This window comes from Podarcis tiliguerta (assembly GCF_965153285.1).
Source record: "Podarcis tiliguerta genome assembly, chromosome: 3".
Taxonomy (NCBI): domain Eukaryota; kingdom Metazoa; phylum Chordata; class Lepidosauria; order Squamata; family Lacertidae; genus Podarcis; species Podarcis tiliguerta.
The window spans coordinates 103,895,561-103,910,721 of NC_139536.1; the positions used below are offsets into that span (position 1 = coordinate 103,895,561).

The following is a 15,161-nucleotide window of genomic DNA, read 5'->3' on the forward strand; positions in this document are numbered from 1 at the left end:
TACTAAAACTAGCAGGCTATAAAATTCATTTTCCCCCCAAGCAAAAACAATAACATTATTATTATTATTATTTTAAAATGCTATTCCTGAAGACCACAGAGGGAGAAATATTTTTCCTTCTGATCTGTTCCAGGGCTGCTGCTGGGAAAAGCTGTAGTGAGCCTGAAAACATATTGTTGTGGTCTGCCAAAGTGTTTCTAGCCTTGGCAGGTCTGAAGCAATGGGATTTTAATGAATGAGGTGAGAGACAAATTCTAAAATAATTCCCTCCCATCACCTTGACAAGTCTTGTGGCAGTGGCTGATATTAATGTTTTCTTAGACCTCGCTGTGGAAGCTACATTTAAATTTTCCTTATTTTTCATTCTTGGTCACAGAAACAAGTGAATCTGTTCCCAAACTCCTGGTAAGGAACGTATTAGCCTTATGGAATGTATTAGCATATACAAAAATTGTTTTAAGATGCTTTTACTAGAAGACACTGTCGGTGGCTCGCCTGCTCACTCTTTCTGGCATCCCTCCCTCACCTGCTCAGGCCTTCTTCATGGAGCCATAAGCATTCCTTCACATTTCTTCCCTGTTGTATTTAACATCCACATAATGAGAATGCAAATCAACAGATGTTTCATCATGGCTTTATTGATAAACCTGGATTTGTGCACCAACTCTCTATGGAACACGATTGTCCCTTTCAGAAAGTCCCTTTGCTTGCCACTTTTAACTCTGCCAAATTCATGTTAGCTGCAGTTTAATAAATACGCTACAAAAGAATGCAGTAAAGTTATAACACTCCATCCCCTTACTGATTATTTTAAAAAAACTTTGTTAAAGAATAGACTTTCTTTCGTAAAATACTATGCATTTATTTGGTATATGGCCAAATGACTTGGTATAGACTCATGAATAAATAACAACAAGGGCATATTTTAAGAACAAATCTCTTTACAGTATGTTCCTTCAGAAGATGAGTTTGAACAAACAACAAGGGTATCACATGAAGTCTGCTTTAAATTGTTCTCCCATGGCTGATTCATTCATGTTAGCAAAGCATGATGCGTGTGCAAGGTCAGTAAAGTGGATTGGGCCATAATCCTTTTGCTGTTGTAGAGTTTGCCTGTGTAAACATAGACAAGTGCACTTAAATTCACTGTAGGATTCAGTAGGCTTGAGAGTTCTCAAGTTGGTTGGATTGGGACTTGCTCTGCAGTGGCATGGATAAAATGTTCCCTGCCCTCCTAACAAAGCCACTACTACAGTCATACCGCAGGTTAAATATGCTTCAGGTTGAGCGCTTCCGGGTTGTACTCCACGGCAACCTGGAAGTAACAGAACGTGTTACTTCTGGGTTTCGCCGCTCACGCATGTGCAGACGGTCAAAATGACGTCATGTGCATGCGTGGAAGCGGCGAATTGCGACCCGCACAGGCGCAGGTTACGTTCGCTTCAGGATGCGAACGGGGATCTGGAAAGGATCCTGTTCGTATCCAGAGGTACCACTGTACAGAGAAGAAATTAAAGTGGCTTCTACATGGAGACTCTGTATCATGTATACAGACCCTCTGGGAGTGAAAGCTCATAGAATCAGCAACTGTGGTTGTTTATGAATAAACTGAACACGGGAGCACATCAGTCATAACATGAATCAGACCCTAATGCTCATGCGCAAACTTGCCTTCAACCCAGAAATGCATTTCTGACACTTTTCCAATTAACTGATCCGGTTATGTGTGTGTTTTTAACTACAACTCCCAGTTTTTAAGATACCGCCCACATTTTTGCTTTATGCACAGCGGGTAAGCCTGCTCCAAGTTGCTTAAGGTTATTTTGCTTAGGGCTGCTTTACACATTGTGCAGGATCAATCAAAGTTAGTCAACAAAATGGGCATTCAAAAGGGAGGTGCAGCCAGTTCTGGGTCCCAGAAAAATGTGGATATACAATAGGTGAGTTTGCTGTGTTTACATCCTTGTAATAAGGCGGTGTGTGAAGAAGACTTTGAGGGACTTTAACTATCCATGCAGCTCCTCCCTCCCCAGGCCTTATCTTTGAGTGGTGGCACAAAATAATAACTGTAATGAAAATGTGCTTTACTTCTGCTCACATCCCTGGAGCTATTAAGAGCTCTTAGTAACTGGACCCCTGCCAAGCTAAATTGCAAGGCAAGTATAACTCCAAAATGGGAATGAAGAGAGTTTTGCTTTGTCTATTATTGTATCTACCAGCTTCGTTCCTCCTCTCGAATAATTACTGCCCTTCCCTTTTTAAAAAAACTCTTTTTCTTAAATATGTCTAAATATTTTCATCAATATATCTCTAAGGAAATTATGCTGCATTTGTATTAAATAACTTATGTATGGAAACTGTTTAATAATGATCTGGTTATAGTCCTTGGCTTTGATTTAGTAAAAATATTTCAGAGGTACTTGTACACTTTGCAGAATAAGGGATATTTGATTGCGTCAGCCACACTTTAGGTATCACAGTCTTTTACTCACCAGAGTCAATCACACAGACGTAGTATTTGACACAAATCAAAGTCCCTGACTTCTGCACAGGCACAATGGCAGTGGATGCTGATATTTCTCCCTGCTGTTCTGAACAAAAGTAGTATCATCAGATGCAGTTTTCAGATGCATTAGATGGATAACCCATCAGCAAAAGCCCCATAACTGGGGTTTGCAGTTGAGAAACGGACTCTTGAGTTCTGTTGCCTCAACCACTGAAAGCTGAGCTTTTCCCATACAGATTAAAAAATGATAGCCCAGTCCTTACTTGAGCATGATTTTAAAAACACAAAACCTTATATTGGTGCAGAACGCATACCATTATATAAATGTCTATTTGCACAGGGGTTCCATATGCAATTTCTATATGCATATATAAATAACACACTTATGAAAAAATGTGTATTCTATACAACTATATACAGTTAGTTGGGGTGGGTGGAGGAATGGGACATTAAATCTGTATGCTGAGAGTTTCTTTGATTTGAGGTCCTGCAGACCAACCGCCCATGTTCCACAGACTCTGAAAGAAGTTGGCTTCTTTCCTCCGCCTTCTCAGTACTCTCTTGCTTCCTGAAATTGTCTGTAATAGTCCTCCTCTGAAGGGTTCTCTGTACATTTCTGACCATTATTAGGAGGCCTGGCTTCATTATAGCGGCTCCAGTCCCCTTTGCAAATGATCCAAGGCAAAATGTCCACTTTGTAATGAAGTTCGGCGGAGAATTCTATGCTGATCAGGTTTGGGGTGCCCGCTCCTTTGCCCCTTGTGATCAGCTGCATGATGTCGTCGTAGCAACAGTGCTGTGCAGCCAGGGTGGTACTTTCCAAAGACAGCATGGACCGGATGCAATAGCGAGCGGTCGGCTTATAGATCTCCAGTTTTTCCTTTGGCCCACTCGCATCTTTCCAGCGGAAGTTTTTCCGCTTAAGCCGGTCGTAGATATCGGCCGTGCTGTAGGCAACCTCCGTGGGATACGTGCAAGGGCAAGCAGGGAGGTCGTTGACCACTTTGTGCATGTACTTCTTTAAGAATTCACTCTTGCAGCTCATCCACCTTTCACAGCTGTCAGTATCTGGGCAGTAGAAAAGGGACACAAGGAGAACTTAACTGTGTTTCAGAGATGACAAAAATGCAGGATTTTGACAGCGTTTAGCTAACATCACACTCTGGTAGTCAAGGGTTTGCTTTGGGTTCTATCACAAAATCAATTCCAATATTATTTTAAAAATGTTTTAAGGCCCTGAAAAACATGCAACAACAACAATTTTTTATTATTTATACCCTGCCCGTCAAACATTAAAAACTTCCCTAAATAGGGTTGCCTTCAGATGTCTTCTAAAAGTAAGATAGTTCTTTATTTCCTTGACATCTGATGGGAGGGCGTTCCACAGGGTGGGTGCCACTACCGAGAAGGCCCTCTGCCTGGTTCCCTGTAACTTCACTTCTCGTAGTGAGGGAACAAGCAGAAGACCTTCGGAGGAGGACTTCAGTGTCTGGGCCGTTTAGGGCTTTAAAGGTCAGAACCAACACTTTGAATTGTACCAGTTTCACTGTCAATATGTGATATGTCAATATGTCAGCCTTTCCCTATGGAGTGTGCATCTTGTCAGAAGAAAATATATTATTATTATTACTATTATTATTATTAAGATGATTCTAGTGAGTAAAAGTAAATATGAAAAGAAAAGAACAGAAAAGGGAAAAAGAAAAATGATAATTTTTGTTAAAAGCAAAGGAAAACAGCAATAACAAAATAACCATAACATATAATTAATGTTACCAAACTACATAGTATATATGTCGATGGATTAAACTTATTGTTTCTCTCAAGCATATGTTAACTCATGGGTCACTATGGTTTTCATGAATACGTTCCAAATATCATTTAAATTTGTCCAAGTATAATCTTCGTCTGAAAGCAATCCATTCACGTGTTGCAAGAGTTGTCGTATCATCTATCCATTGACCAAAGGGGCTGTATTTTTGCCCTTCCATATTTCAATATCAATCTTCTGAAAATATACTGTGCATTCTTTAGCTACACTAAAGCTGAAGTGACTGCATTGTGGTGCACCTAGTTTTCATGAGGTTCCCTTATGATGAAAAAATAAAATGTGGGTTGAAATTTGGCAGAGCACCCCCCCTGCCTCTGTGAGGGCCTCTTGAATGCAGCTGCACAGAGACACTGGAACTATAATCTTAACAGATGATATTGAAACAGCTCCTTTATAACTGAAGCCATAAGTGGCTCACATTCCAGACTTGTAATATGTGGGGAGACAGCAAGATATCTGTGCAAATCAGGATATGACACTAGCAGAACACTCATGAATGATGAAGTGAGGATCTGCATCTGGAATAAAGAACAGAGTCAAACCTTTGTGCAAGTTTTAACAAAATCCTCAGCCTTGCTCCAAGCAATGCTTTCGCATCCCATCAACAATGCTCCGGATTAACCATGTCTTGGCCAGCATGGGCAGATATTGGAGTGCTACCTGTTGGTTGCAGAGTCACCCTGAACACAATCAGTCACCCCGAACATATTACGTGCAGCTGTAGTATTCAAGTTTTTGCCTTTTGTCCTTGAATAACGAATTCGCAATGATTCAAGAAGGCTGTGGCACAGCTGGAGGCAGAAACGTTTAGTCCAACGTTTTTCCTTTAGAAAGCCAACTGGGAATGGCTGCTGAACAATGTGTAACTGGCTCAATCAAAACCCACACATTACAAAGATGGGAAATATTTGAGCGCTCCCTCACAGCACCTTCTCAAAAGTGTCCTAGGGGGAAACTGTCACACAGGTTGAAGTCTGCCTGCATCATCTAGCTCCGAAGGAAGAGAACCCTCTGCTCCTATCTGCTTACCGACTTCAAAGAGCTTTGTGGCATTGAATTCTTCGCTTCCTGCGAGCAAACTCACTTCTGTTGCTGCTGTCCTGAAGGTGTCTTCAATCCCTGAAGAAAGCAGGGTATATAAATATATTTTTTCAGTAACGGCACATAATACAAGGCAGTAGAGAAACTAGGCTTGCATTAGTACCCCACTGATTTCTTATGTTCCTATAAACACTCATGCCGTCATCGTTACTTCTATTTTATTGGATTTCTTAACCATCTGTCACCGTGAGGTCCCAGGGGAAGGTTACAACAGCAATATAAAAATACAATATTAAAATTGGTTAAAGCTCTTGCTTTCAATTCAGAGAGAATGAGAAAGAACCTAAGAGAATGAAAATTACTTCTGAGCCTCAGCAGTCTTGCACTTTAATACAAAGGTCAAAACAAATGTCCTCCCACTCCTCTCTGACACCATCCCCTCTCTCAAATATTTTAATATTGACTTGAGATGAATACCTGATACTACTCGCTGGTGCCATTAAGCACCTTCTGAATGGTTATGTTTCTCTGAACATCACAGCAATCGCTTAAACCTGCCAGCGACTGGAAACTTAAGTCGCAAGACAGTTTTTCATTATTTTCTGCTTGCAGTGCCAGCAAACGAGTGCTGAGCAGAGGAGTTTTCGACTGCTACGCAAGCAGATTTTTATTTTATTTTTACAAAAAACAGGATGTACTACATACTGGTGTTGCAGGCTGATGAAGACAATGTGACTGACAGACACGGTGGTGCAAATATTTGGGCTATTAATAAATCCAGACCTTAAGAAACCACCCCAACATGAGAGGAACGACGACGACAACAACAACAAAAAATGCCTGCAGATATTCTCTCAGCTGTGCAAGAACATCTTATCTGGGGCCATGTTTAAATGACCTAACCACATGAGCAGAGAATGAACCACCTGATTCCACACACACCTTTCAGCTCCAGCTGGGTCAGGTGGAAGCGACTTGTAAACAAAGTTTACATTGTTTGGAAAATGTATTTGGACAAAAAAGGCAATCCTCTGTCTGAAAGATGCTGCTCTGTTGAGCTAGGTGCCCCTATGCCAAGCAGATATTAGCAGCACCTTTGAGACTGAGCCTTGCCTTTCCCCGCCTCAAACATGCATCACACAGATGCAGAGTCTAGGGCTAGTCAATTTAAACTGCACTGTCTAAGGTGGTTGACTTCAGTTTGCTATTTTCATGCCTCTATTTCTGTTGACAACAGAAAGGGGAGATGCGGGGCGGTGGGCGGACGAAAAATACCAAGGTTGGTATCCCATAAAAAACAATCAAGTGGAAAAAAATTCCTTAAATAAAGTAAAGATAGCACTTTCTATGTAGCCTAAAACTATGTGCATTCCGCAACACACATCCTCAAATTGGCATGTTAGCATTACACATGACAATTCTGGAGAAGTATCAGCAATTTATCTTTGTAAGTTGAAGACACAGTTATTTGTTCAGATGAGCTTTCCCTTGCTGTTGTTCCAGACACGTACCCTCCCTACAAGTTATGGAAAGTTTGTTGAGCAAGATACCCAAGAACCCACCATGAAGGCAAAATTCATGGCAGTTTAGTTTTTGCCCTTGACATTTCCAAATTCTCAGTGGAGTTCTAATGAGGGTGAGGGTTCTTTGCCTTTGGCAAATCCTTGGGCAATTTCTACTGTTACATCATGCTCCTTCCAAGGAAACAAACATGGTGCTGTCAGTGCCAGCTGTCAGGTGCCAGGTTGAGACACTCCGTGTTGCCCAGGCATTGGGTTATTAATCTGGAACATACTCTGGTATGAATTTGGCCTTTTTTGTGGTGCTCACCATTTAGGTCAGGGGAATGATTTCTTCTTTTCATAGCATTGTTTGAATTTGTGTTTATTGCTTCTTGGGGGTTTTTTGCATCCAGTTTTTAACTGATAGTTTTTAATGCTGTTTGTAGTTTTATGGATCTGTATGTTGCTCTGAGACAATTTATTTGAAATAACAAAGCAATGAAATAATAATAGTAGCATGATTAATGAATATGCTTTTTTAAAAAAATAGTGCTAATGCTCTCTCCACAAGTAAGAATTCCCTGAAGATCTCAATGTGTTTCCTATTTGCACTTTTGCATCTAAATACAGGCCGTGATGGAGGGATGAGAAATATCAGGGGAGGGTTCCATTGCCTAAGCTAAAGGATAGTTACCAGCATGTTCACATCTGAGTGAAGGGCCTCCCTGACCCCACTAGTGATGTGTGTGCAAGAGTCATAGTTTAGCCAAGGTACCACATCCAAGGCATAAGGCTTTGAACTGCTATGGCTGTCTTGATCATCTCATTTTGCATATTGCTCTTTTTCTCTACACTTTGAAACCTGATGTCACTGCAAAAACACCAAAGTATCTTATTCTCTTAGCACTTAATGCAATTAGAACTTCAGAAGGCAGGATACTCTTATTTCCTATAGTACCCCATCTAGTGCATCGCACAAGAAATGCAGGTCTCTCTTGCCTACATCTCTGTAGGCTCTATTGAAATCTGAGGCACACAGCATGAGCAGTGCTCCTGAAGGCCCTTCAAAAAGGAAAAGCATCTGGCTCTGCCTCAAAGGCACAACAAAGCCGATAATTTCAGATATGGGGTAGCACCTCCTCCTATTATTTTAATACGATACTTTTTACCAGTGAAGGGTTGCAAACATTTGTGCCGTTCAGGTCAAAGCAATTATGCGGAGCCTAACCTGGACAGTTGGGCCTGTCACATGTCCTTGATTCGGTGGCTGTGCAGGCATAGCCACAGGTTCTGGTGCGCTTCTGGTTGCCGTTGCCACAGGTTATACTACAAATAGACCAGGGGCTCCAGTCTCCTTCCCCATCTATGTAATCTGCAAGGGAGGAACAAGAAAAAAAAAAGGAGAGAACTAGCTGGTAAACAAGTAAATGTTTGATTATAAAAGTAGAAATGGCAAGAAAACAATACGTGTTGCTATCTGAGGACTGGCTCAGATATTAAGTGGTGTCTTCAACAAAACATTTGCTGCTGTTTACAATGCGAGTCAGCATTGCCTTTTCTTGGCAATCCTATCGCTTCCCTCCCCAGTTTTCCATTCCATGCTCACTGAACATGCTCAGACCTTAGTGAGCTGATTTGGTTTCCCCTCCCTTCCCCACAAAGTTTATGTGTGCTTCTGCAAATTTTGGGGTTCCCTCAAGCCGGCTGATACTTCCCTCTCCTGTATAAGTGGGTGTGCTTTGGCTACACGATAGTCAGAGAAGATCGGTATCAGTGCATAGTATATATTATCTATGCCTCAGGGAATCAGTTAATCTGAAATAACTGAAACACAATTCCTTTTCTCTCTCACCTGTGCCCCTGACCCTCCCTTCCCTCTTATTATCTTTGGTGCCCAGTCACTCTCCGTAGTGGTGGGTGCCCTCCCAACACCTGCTTCCCTGTTAGTGCAGCGCCGGGTGGTGGCGAAGTTGTGCAGATGCACAAGACTGGTCCCACCGGTGCCCCTGCATGTTCCCTACCTCATGCCACCCTCCCCCAACCAAGTCCAGGTAAGAAGCAGGAATGCTGGTGTTGAAAGTGCCTACTCCTGCCCCCTGTGGCTCTGCCCCACCTCACATTTCCACTGCTGATGGTTCCTCACCTGCAGAGCACTGCTACCAACCTGAGGTGCTACAAACAAGGGATTCAGAAGGCTCACTCACCATACTCTGGCTGTGCCTTTGAGTCAAATGTCCGGTGACTAGGTGCGTGACTTTCCCACCCGCCACCGACGGGGTTCAGGAAGTTGCTGTCTTCGGTTGTGCTGTCATACTTGTAATCCTGGTCCCCGCTACTCATGCGGGTGACCGTGGGTGCTGATCTCTGCCACCAGTTCCTCCAGTCTGGTGATGGGACAGGCCAGCTGGGTTTGCTGCCTTCCTTTCGGAGATCCTTCTCTGGTTCAGAGTCTGGCCCATCAACAACTTCTATAGTCACCTGGAGAATTCGAGACAGCAGGCAAATAAGTATTCAGGTCTCTACAGCTATGTCCCAAACACCAATCCAAGAAAGAAAGAAAAATATGTTGACAGGCCAGTGAAAGATTTTGTCAAGCCAAGACAAAAGGCAAGTGTCATCTGGAACTTGCAATGGAGGGGGAAAGGAATCCATATACAGTCGTACCTTGGATCCCGAAGGCCTTGCGAGTCAAACGTTTTGGCTGCCGAACGCCACAAACCTGGAAGTGAGTGTTCCGGTTTGCAAATGTTCTTTGGAACCCAAACGTCCGAGGTGACTTCCATGGCTTCCAATTGGCTGCAGAAGCTTCCTGAAGCCAATTGGAAGCTGCACCTTGGTTTCTGGAACGGATTCTGTTCAACTTCCGAGGTACCATTGTGTGTGTGTGTATGCAACGAACAGAAAGGATGTCTGCTGTCTGCTGTCAGACTGGTCCTCAGTTAGTGGAAGAAGACGCACAAGTATCTAGATCAAGGGGAGTAATAGTGCCATTGTATTCTTCTCTGGTCAGACCTCACCTGGAGTACTGTGTCCAGTTCTGGGCACCACAGTTCAAGAAGGACACTGACAAACTGGAACGTGTCCAGAGGAGGGCAACCAAAATGGTCAAAGGCCTGGAAACAATGCCTTATGAGGAACGGCTAAGGGAGCTGGGCATGTTTAGCCTGGAGAAGAGGAGGTTAAGGGGTGATATGATAGCTATGTTCAAATATATAAAAGGATGTCACATAGAGGAGAGAGAAAGGTTGTTTTCTGCTGCTCCAGAGAAGCGGACACGGAGCAATGGATCCAAACTACAAGAAAGAAGATTCCACCTAAACATTAGGAAGAACTTCCTGACAGTAAGAGCTGTTTGGCAGTGGAATTTGCTGCCAAGGAGTGTGGTGCAGTCTCCTTCTTTGGAGGTCTTTAAGCAGAGGCTTGACAGCCATATGTCAGGAGTGCTCTGATGGTGTTTCCTGCTTGGCAGGGGGTTGGACTCGATGGCCCTTGTGGTCTCTTCCAACTCTATGATTCTGTGATTCTATGAAGTAAATTAGGCCTAGGGAGGTTTGTACTACTAGCATCACCAATATTGACTTTTTTGTTTGGGTTTCCTTTTAAAGAGGAGAAGAGGCAGAGAGCAAAGGTTCAAAGAAGGACAGAAGTGTCACAGGACACTTTGTTCTTTTTTATGCCGCATAGAATTTACGTGCTCTGGAAATGTGAGAAACGGTGACTTAAAAACTGGAGGAAGAGGAGAGTTCACAAAAACAGAAGCAGCGAGGTATCGGAATCCAAGCCCAGGAGCTCCTCACAGTTGGTACACATTTAAATAGGCTGGGAAACCGAAGCGGGGGGGAAAAAAGAACATCACACAGAAAAAAAATTTGGCAGCCAAATTATTGGCTCGACACATGACTTCACTTTGTTTCGAAGGAAAAGAAAGTGAAGCTGCTGCACCCTGAATAGCCTTGCACTGCTGGCATGACCGCATGAGCTGGCATGTGTCAAATCAATGGGCGATCAACAAAAGAGCTTTTCACCAAGAACGAAGAAAATCTCTGATCCCCAAGGAAATATGTTACTGGCTTTAAAAAAAAAGCACCTCATTTTCAAGGACTTCCTGTGAATTCGTTTACTTGAGTGCAGCGGTGCATTTGGCTGCTGATTTGGCAACGGAGTTTAAAAAAGCATCCGTAGCACAAAAGTAACAGCTGCTTGGGTTACCCTTTTCAAATGTCTCCTTGTCTTGCTAATACTGAAACAATTGCACAAATGGAAAAGGGGCTGAATAAAAATATTTCATTTCTGGGAACGATTGAGCCAAATAATGAGTAAACAGACAGGCACTGTATTCATTTCAACTGGCACTAGGTAGAACAAGTCTCGAAATTTTGTGCAAGGCTATTGTCAGTGACTGACCACTGTCTTGTATTGCAAACATTTAAAAAACAACTTACCTACCTTTATTGTAAGAAAGCCCAAGGAAGTGTTTATTTTTAAGTGTATGGTAGAATAAGTTATACATGTCTACCTGAAAATCTTCTGTATATGGTTGTATCCCATGTTCGTTATTGTTCTCCTCAGAGTATACCCACTGAAATTAATATACGCAAGTTACTCGTTTTTTATTTAATTTCAGTGGGTCCACTCAATGGATAGAACTAACATTGGGTGCAACTCATAGCAGATTCTGACATTAAACCAGTGACATAAACAAAGCGATGTGCCATTTTCAGGCAAACAATTCTGCTCTAAAATATTGCAAATGTTCTGGCTGATGATTTTGGAGGAACTTGCTCAAAGTCTAGTGTTTGTTTCAAGTTATGAGTTTTGTCCCTGTTCCACAGTTCAGTGGTTTATTTCCATTCAAGCTAATGTTTATCCATAAGGTTTTGTTTTCTGGGCTCATTTCAACATTTGAACCAGTCCTCTTATACAATATTCTAGGCAAAGCAGGTCCAAACCATTTCAAAGCAGCTATGTGAGTGTTTCAGCACCACACATTTACTGTTTAGTTGCAGCAAACCATCTTCAGTCAGATGAATAAAGTTCCAAAGAACTTGTGCCAGACATCTCCACATTTACTTTAACTTTCAATGCATGACCTTTGTTGCAGGGTTTGCTAAGAAACTGGTCTGTAGGTATTTTGCTTTATGTTGATAACATGTTTTATCATTTTGACACCAACAATTGAACAGAATAATCCATCTGTTTGAACAGATCAATCCATTCACCAATCACCTTAGCTGTATGGCAAATGGAAACCTGGGGGAGGAAAAACTCCTTTCTTACATTTCTTGTTTTCCATGTGGCTTGTAGGTTTCGTGAATGAAACTGTACCTTTGTTAGAGGCTGTTTATTCCATGATTCAAGTAAGAGCCTAAATAGGAAAGAAGAGTTTTTTACCTGGATGTTTGGGTTTTGCCCATTGATGTCTGCTTTTGAGAGGTCAGGAAAGTTTGGGAGATCCAGTAGGAATGGCCTGGGCCCATCTCTTTGCAAAGCTGTATGCCCATTCTCTTGCCTGAATCGCTGCTTGGTGAACGATTTGTGCGCTACATGGTGGTCAGGGTAATCCCGTCTGTCCTCAGGGTTTAGTGTAAAGCTGGCTTCAGGTGACGGAAGACCATCTGTGTGGAGGGCATCCTGGGGGCAAGAAGCAAGCACCAAAATTACACACAGCAAATAAGAAAGACGAACAAGAGTTAGCAGAACACAGTGGGTTGGTTTACATGTCACAGTTACGCTTAAGAACTATGCTTTAAAGGTGTGGTGGCACCCTGGCAAAAATGGTGTTCACTTTGCTTCTCCCCCACTCTAACAATGGTTTGCTCCTGGATTACCACTTGCCATATGCCTGGGGGAACCCTAAGCCAAACCATGGGTTAGCTCCCCGTAGGAGCAGTCATGAGTTTAGCACCACGCACAAATGTTTTGCACATTCACTTTTAAGCCACGCGATTCCCCCTCATTTTATCATCAGAACAGCTTTGTCAGGTAGCTTGGGCTACAAAATAGTAATTGATTACCCAATGAGCATCACAACTCAGGGGCTTTTCACACTGACCATTTGTAGTGGAATAGTCACTGTTTGATTCGACATTTTAAAGACTTGACCTGGTAGCTGATACAAATGTTAAGAGAGTGAGTGCAGGGTTTTCTTTTCCATGGTAAGAGTGAGCTTTGCCCAAACTGAGAAAAGTTCAGTGATTACATTCACACTCCTAAAGTGTCCTTGTGTTCCTCTAGCCGTTAAATATCAACATGCTGGGGGGGAGGTCAGCCCTTTTTAATTTATTTTTAATGCCTAGTACCCCAGAATATTGACCTTGTGGAAGTACAGTGGTACCTCAGGTTAAGTACTTAATTCGTTCTGGAGGTCCGTTCTTAACCTGAAACTGTTCTTAACCTGAAGCACCACTTTAGCTAATGGGGCCTCCTGCTGCTGCTGCTGCACCACCGGAGCACAATTTCTGTTCTCATCCTGAAGCAAAGTTCTTAACCTGAAGCACTATTTCTGGGTTAGCGGAGTCTGTAACCTGAAGCGTATGTAACCCGAGGTACCACTGTATAGAAAATTGAAAGAGGAAGTACGCTTCTGGCAAACTCGGTTTTTGTGGCAAGACTTTGTCTGCAGCTAATGATTGTTGTCATGGATCAGATGTTGACTCAGTGCCATCATCTCTATCTGCCACAACTCTCCTCTGAACTCAGCTCTCAAACCGACAGCTCGCAGTGGTCCAAGGGAAGCAGCACGAAACAGGTGTCTTCCAAACCATTGCCGCTGACCCCCACCACCCTTCACACAAAGAACAGGACAATGCTTGTCCCCATGCCACACAACTAAAAATATTGAGGATCCATTCTGGATCTTTCGCCAAGTTGGATTCCTTACGGTATAAGAAGCAGCAGATTTCCAGGTACATTATTCTGGAATACTAGCTGGAATATGCATGCTGATGTCATGCAGCAATGTGTCAAGAAATCTGAAAAACCCAGCAACCATTATGCTATAAAAATGGAAAGTATAGAAAGGCCCTAAATAAGATTTTCAACCTGGATTTCACAGGTCCTAGTCTAGCCACTAATCCACACTGAGATCTGCAGCGAGTTGTTAACTGCTATATCTAGATAATCTCCTTTTCAGGTTGACTTCAAGTGGGTCTTCAATTCTTGCAACATGGTAGAAAAACCCTGCAGCTTTAAAAGCATGCAGCTTCTCAGAGCTGTCTGCAGTTTCCAGCAGGCAGCTGCTCTCTGCTCTTTGCCTCTCTTCCTGCCCACTCCCCAAGATCATTCACCATCTCCTTGCTAAATATATTTGTGTATCCATCGCCTGTCAAATGGTGTTTCCCTTAGTGTCTTGAAAGCATTTTGTCGACATGGCTCACAAGGAACAAGGATTTCACCAGAGATTCAGAGACCAAAAAACATCTTGTGCTTAAACAGATTGCCTCTCCCAGGATGAACCTTGCCTTTTCAAATATAACGCTTGCCCACTACGTCCTCCTGGAGCTTTAACTTCTGACTGTAACAGAAGGGTGTTATATTTGAAAAAGCAGGGTCATCTGGGGAGAGTCAATCTATTTAAACAAAAGATGTTTGGGGCTCTTGTTTATGGAAGCAAATGCCCTGGGTGTCAAGGGAATTGCACCTGTGGTCTCTTTCCTTCATTTGTGAAAGTGTCAATGGCATTTACCAGAGTTCGACTCAGAAACAATCTTTGTGGGCTTGGTAATGCTCACCTCAAAAGAAAATATGAGCATTTAAAGCCCCAAATACTTCTCTGGTTGCTGTATGTCAATCGTATGCTGTCAACTGCAAGTTGGTTTTCACTTTATGTGGCAAAGGTGCTGAAAGTACATTTGTTTTTTTTTATATATATAATTTTTTTATTGAGTTTTACAATTAACACAAAACAACAACAAACAAGAAATTTCACAACAAGGAAAACTAACAAAGAAAAAAACACTACAACACACAAACGCAAAGCAATAAAAAAATAAAAAAATAAAAAATAAAAAAATAAAAAATGTTAAAAACAATTTCTGTCTCCTTATACTCTTTTCATTAGCTTATTTCCCCGACTTCCCCAGACCTCCCTTCTCTGTATTCCCAATCATATATTGTGTCCGCAAATTCTTTCCTTCTGTCATAATTTAATCTTATAATCATCTTAATGTGAAATATATAATTACTTTTCCTTATATATAAAAATGTTGGATCTTTTTCTATTTACTTTTTTACCAGTAACCATTTATAGTCAATCTGATGTCATCAAACATTCCTTATGTTA

At 42.1% G+C, this 15,161-nt stretch overlaps 1 protein-coding gene across 1 annotated transcript in view; it reads right to left on the bottom strand.

Moving 5' to 3' along the window:
- Positions 1-618: 618 nt before the first annotated feature.
- The window catches only part of ISM1 (isthmin 1), a 33,891-nt gene continuing 19,348 nt past the window's right edge, over positions 619-15,161 (bottom strand). The window contains exons 2-6 of the mRNA XM_083431988.1: positions 12,272-12,511; positions 9,085-9,358; positions 8,109-8,252; positions 5,367-5,456; positions 619-3,574 (exon numbers count right to left, since the gene is read on the bottom strand). Coding sequence (XP_083288114.1) covers positions 3,057-3,574; positions 5,367-5,456; positions 8,109-8,252; positions 9,085-9,358; positions 12,272-12,511 — 1,266 coding nt within the window. The 3' untranslated portion in view covers positions 619-3,056. The remainder of the gene's footprint in view (positions 3,575-5,366; positions 5,457-8,108; positions 8,253-9,084; positions 9,359-12,271; positions 12,512-15,161) is intronic.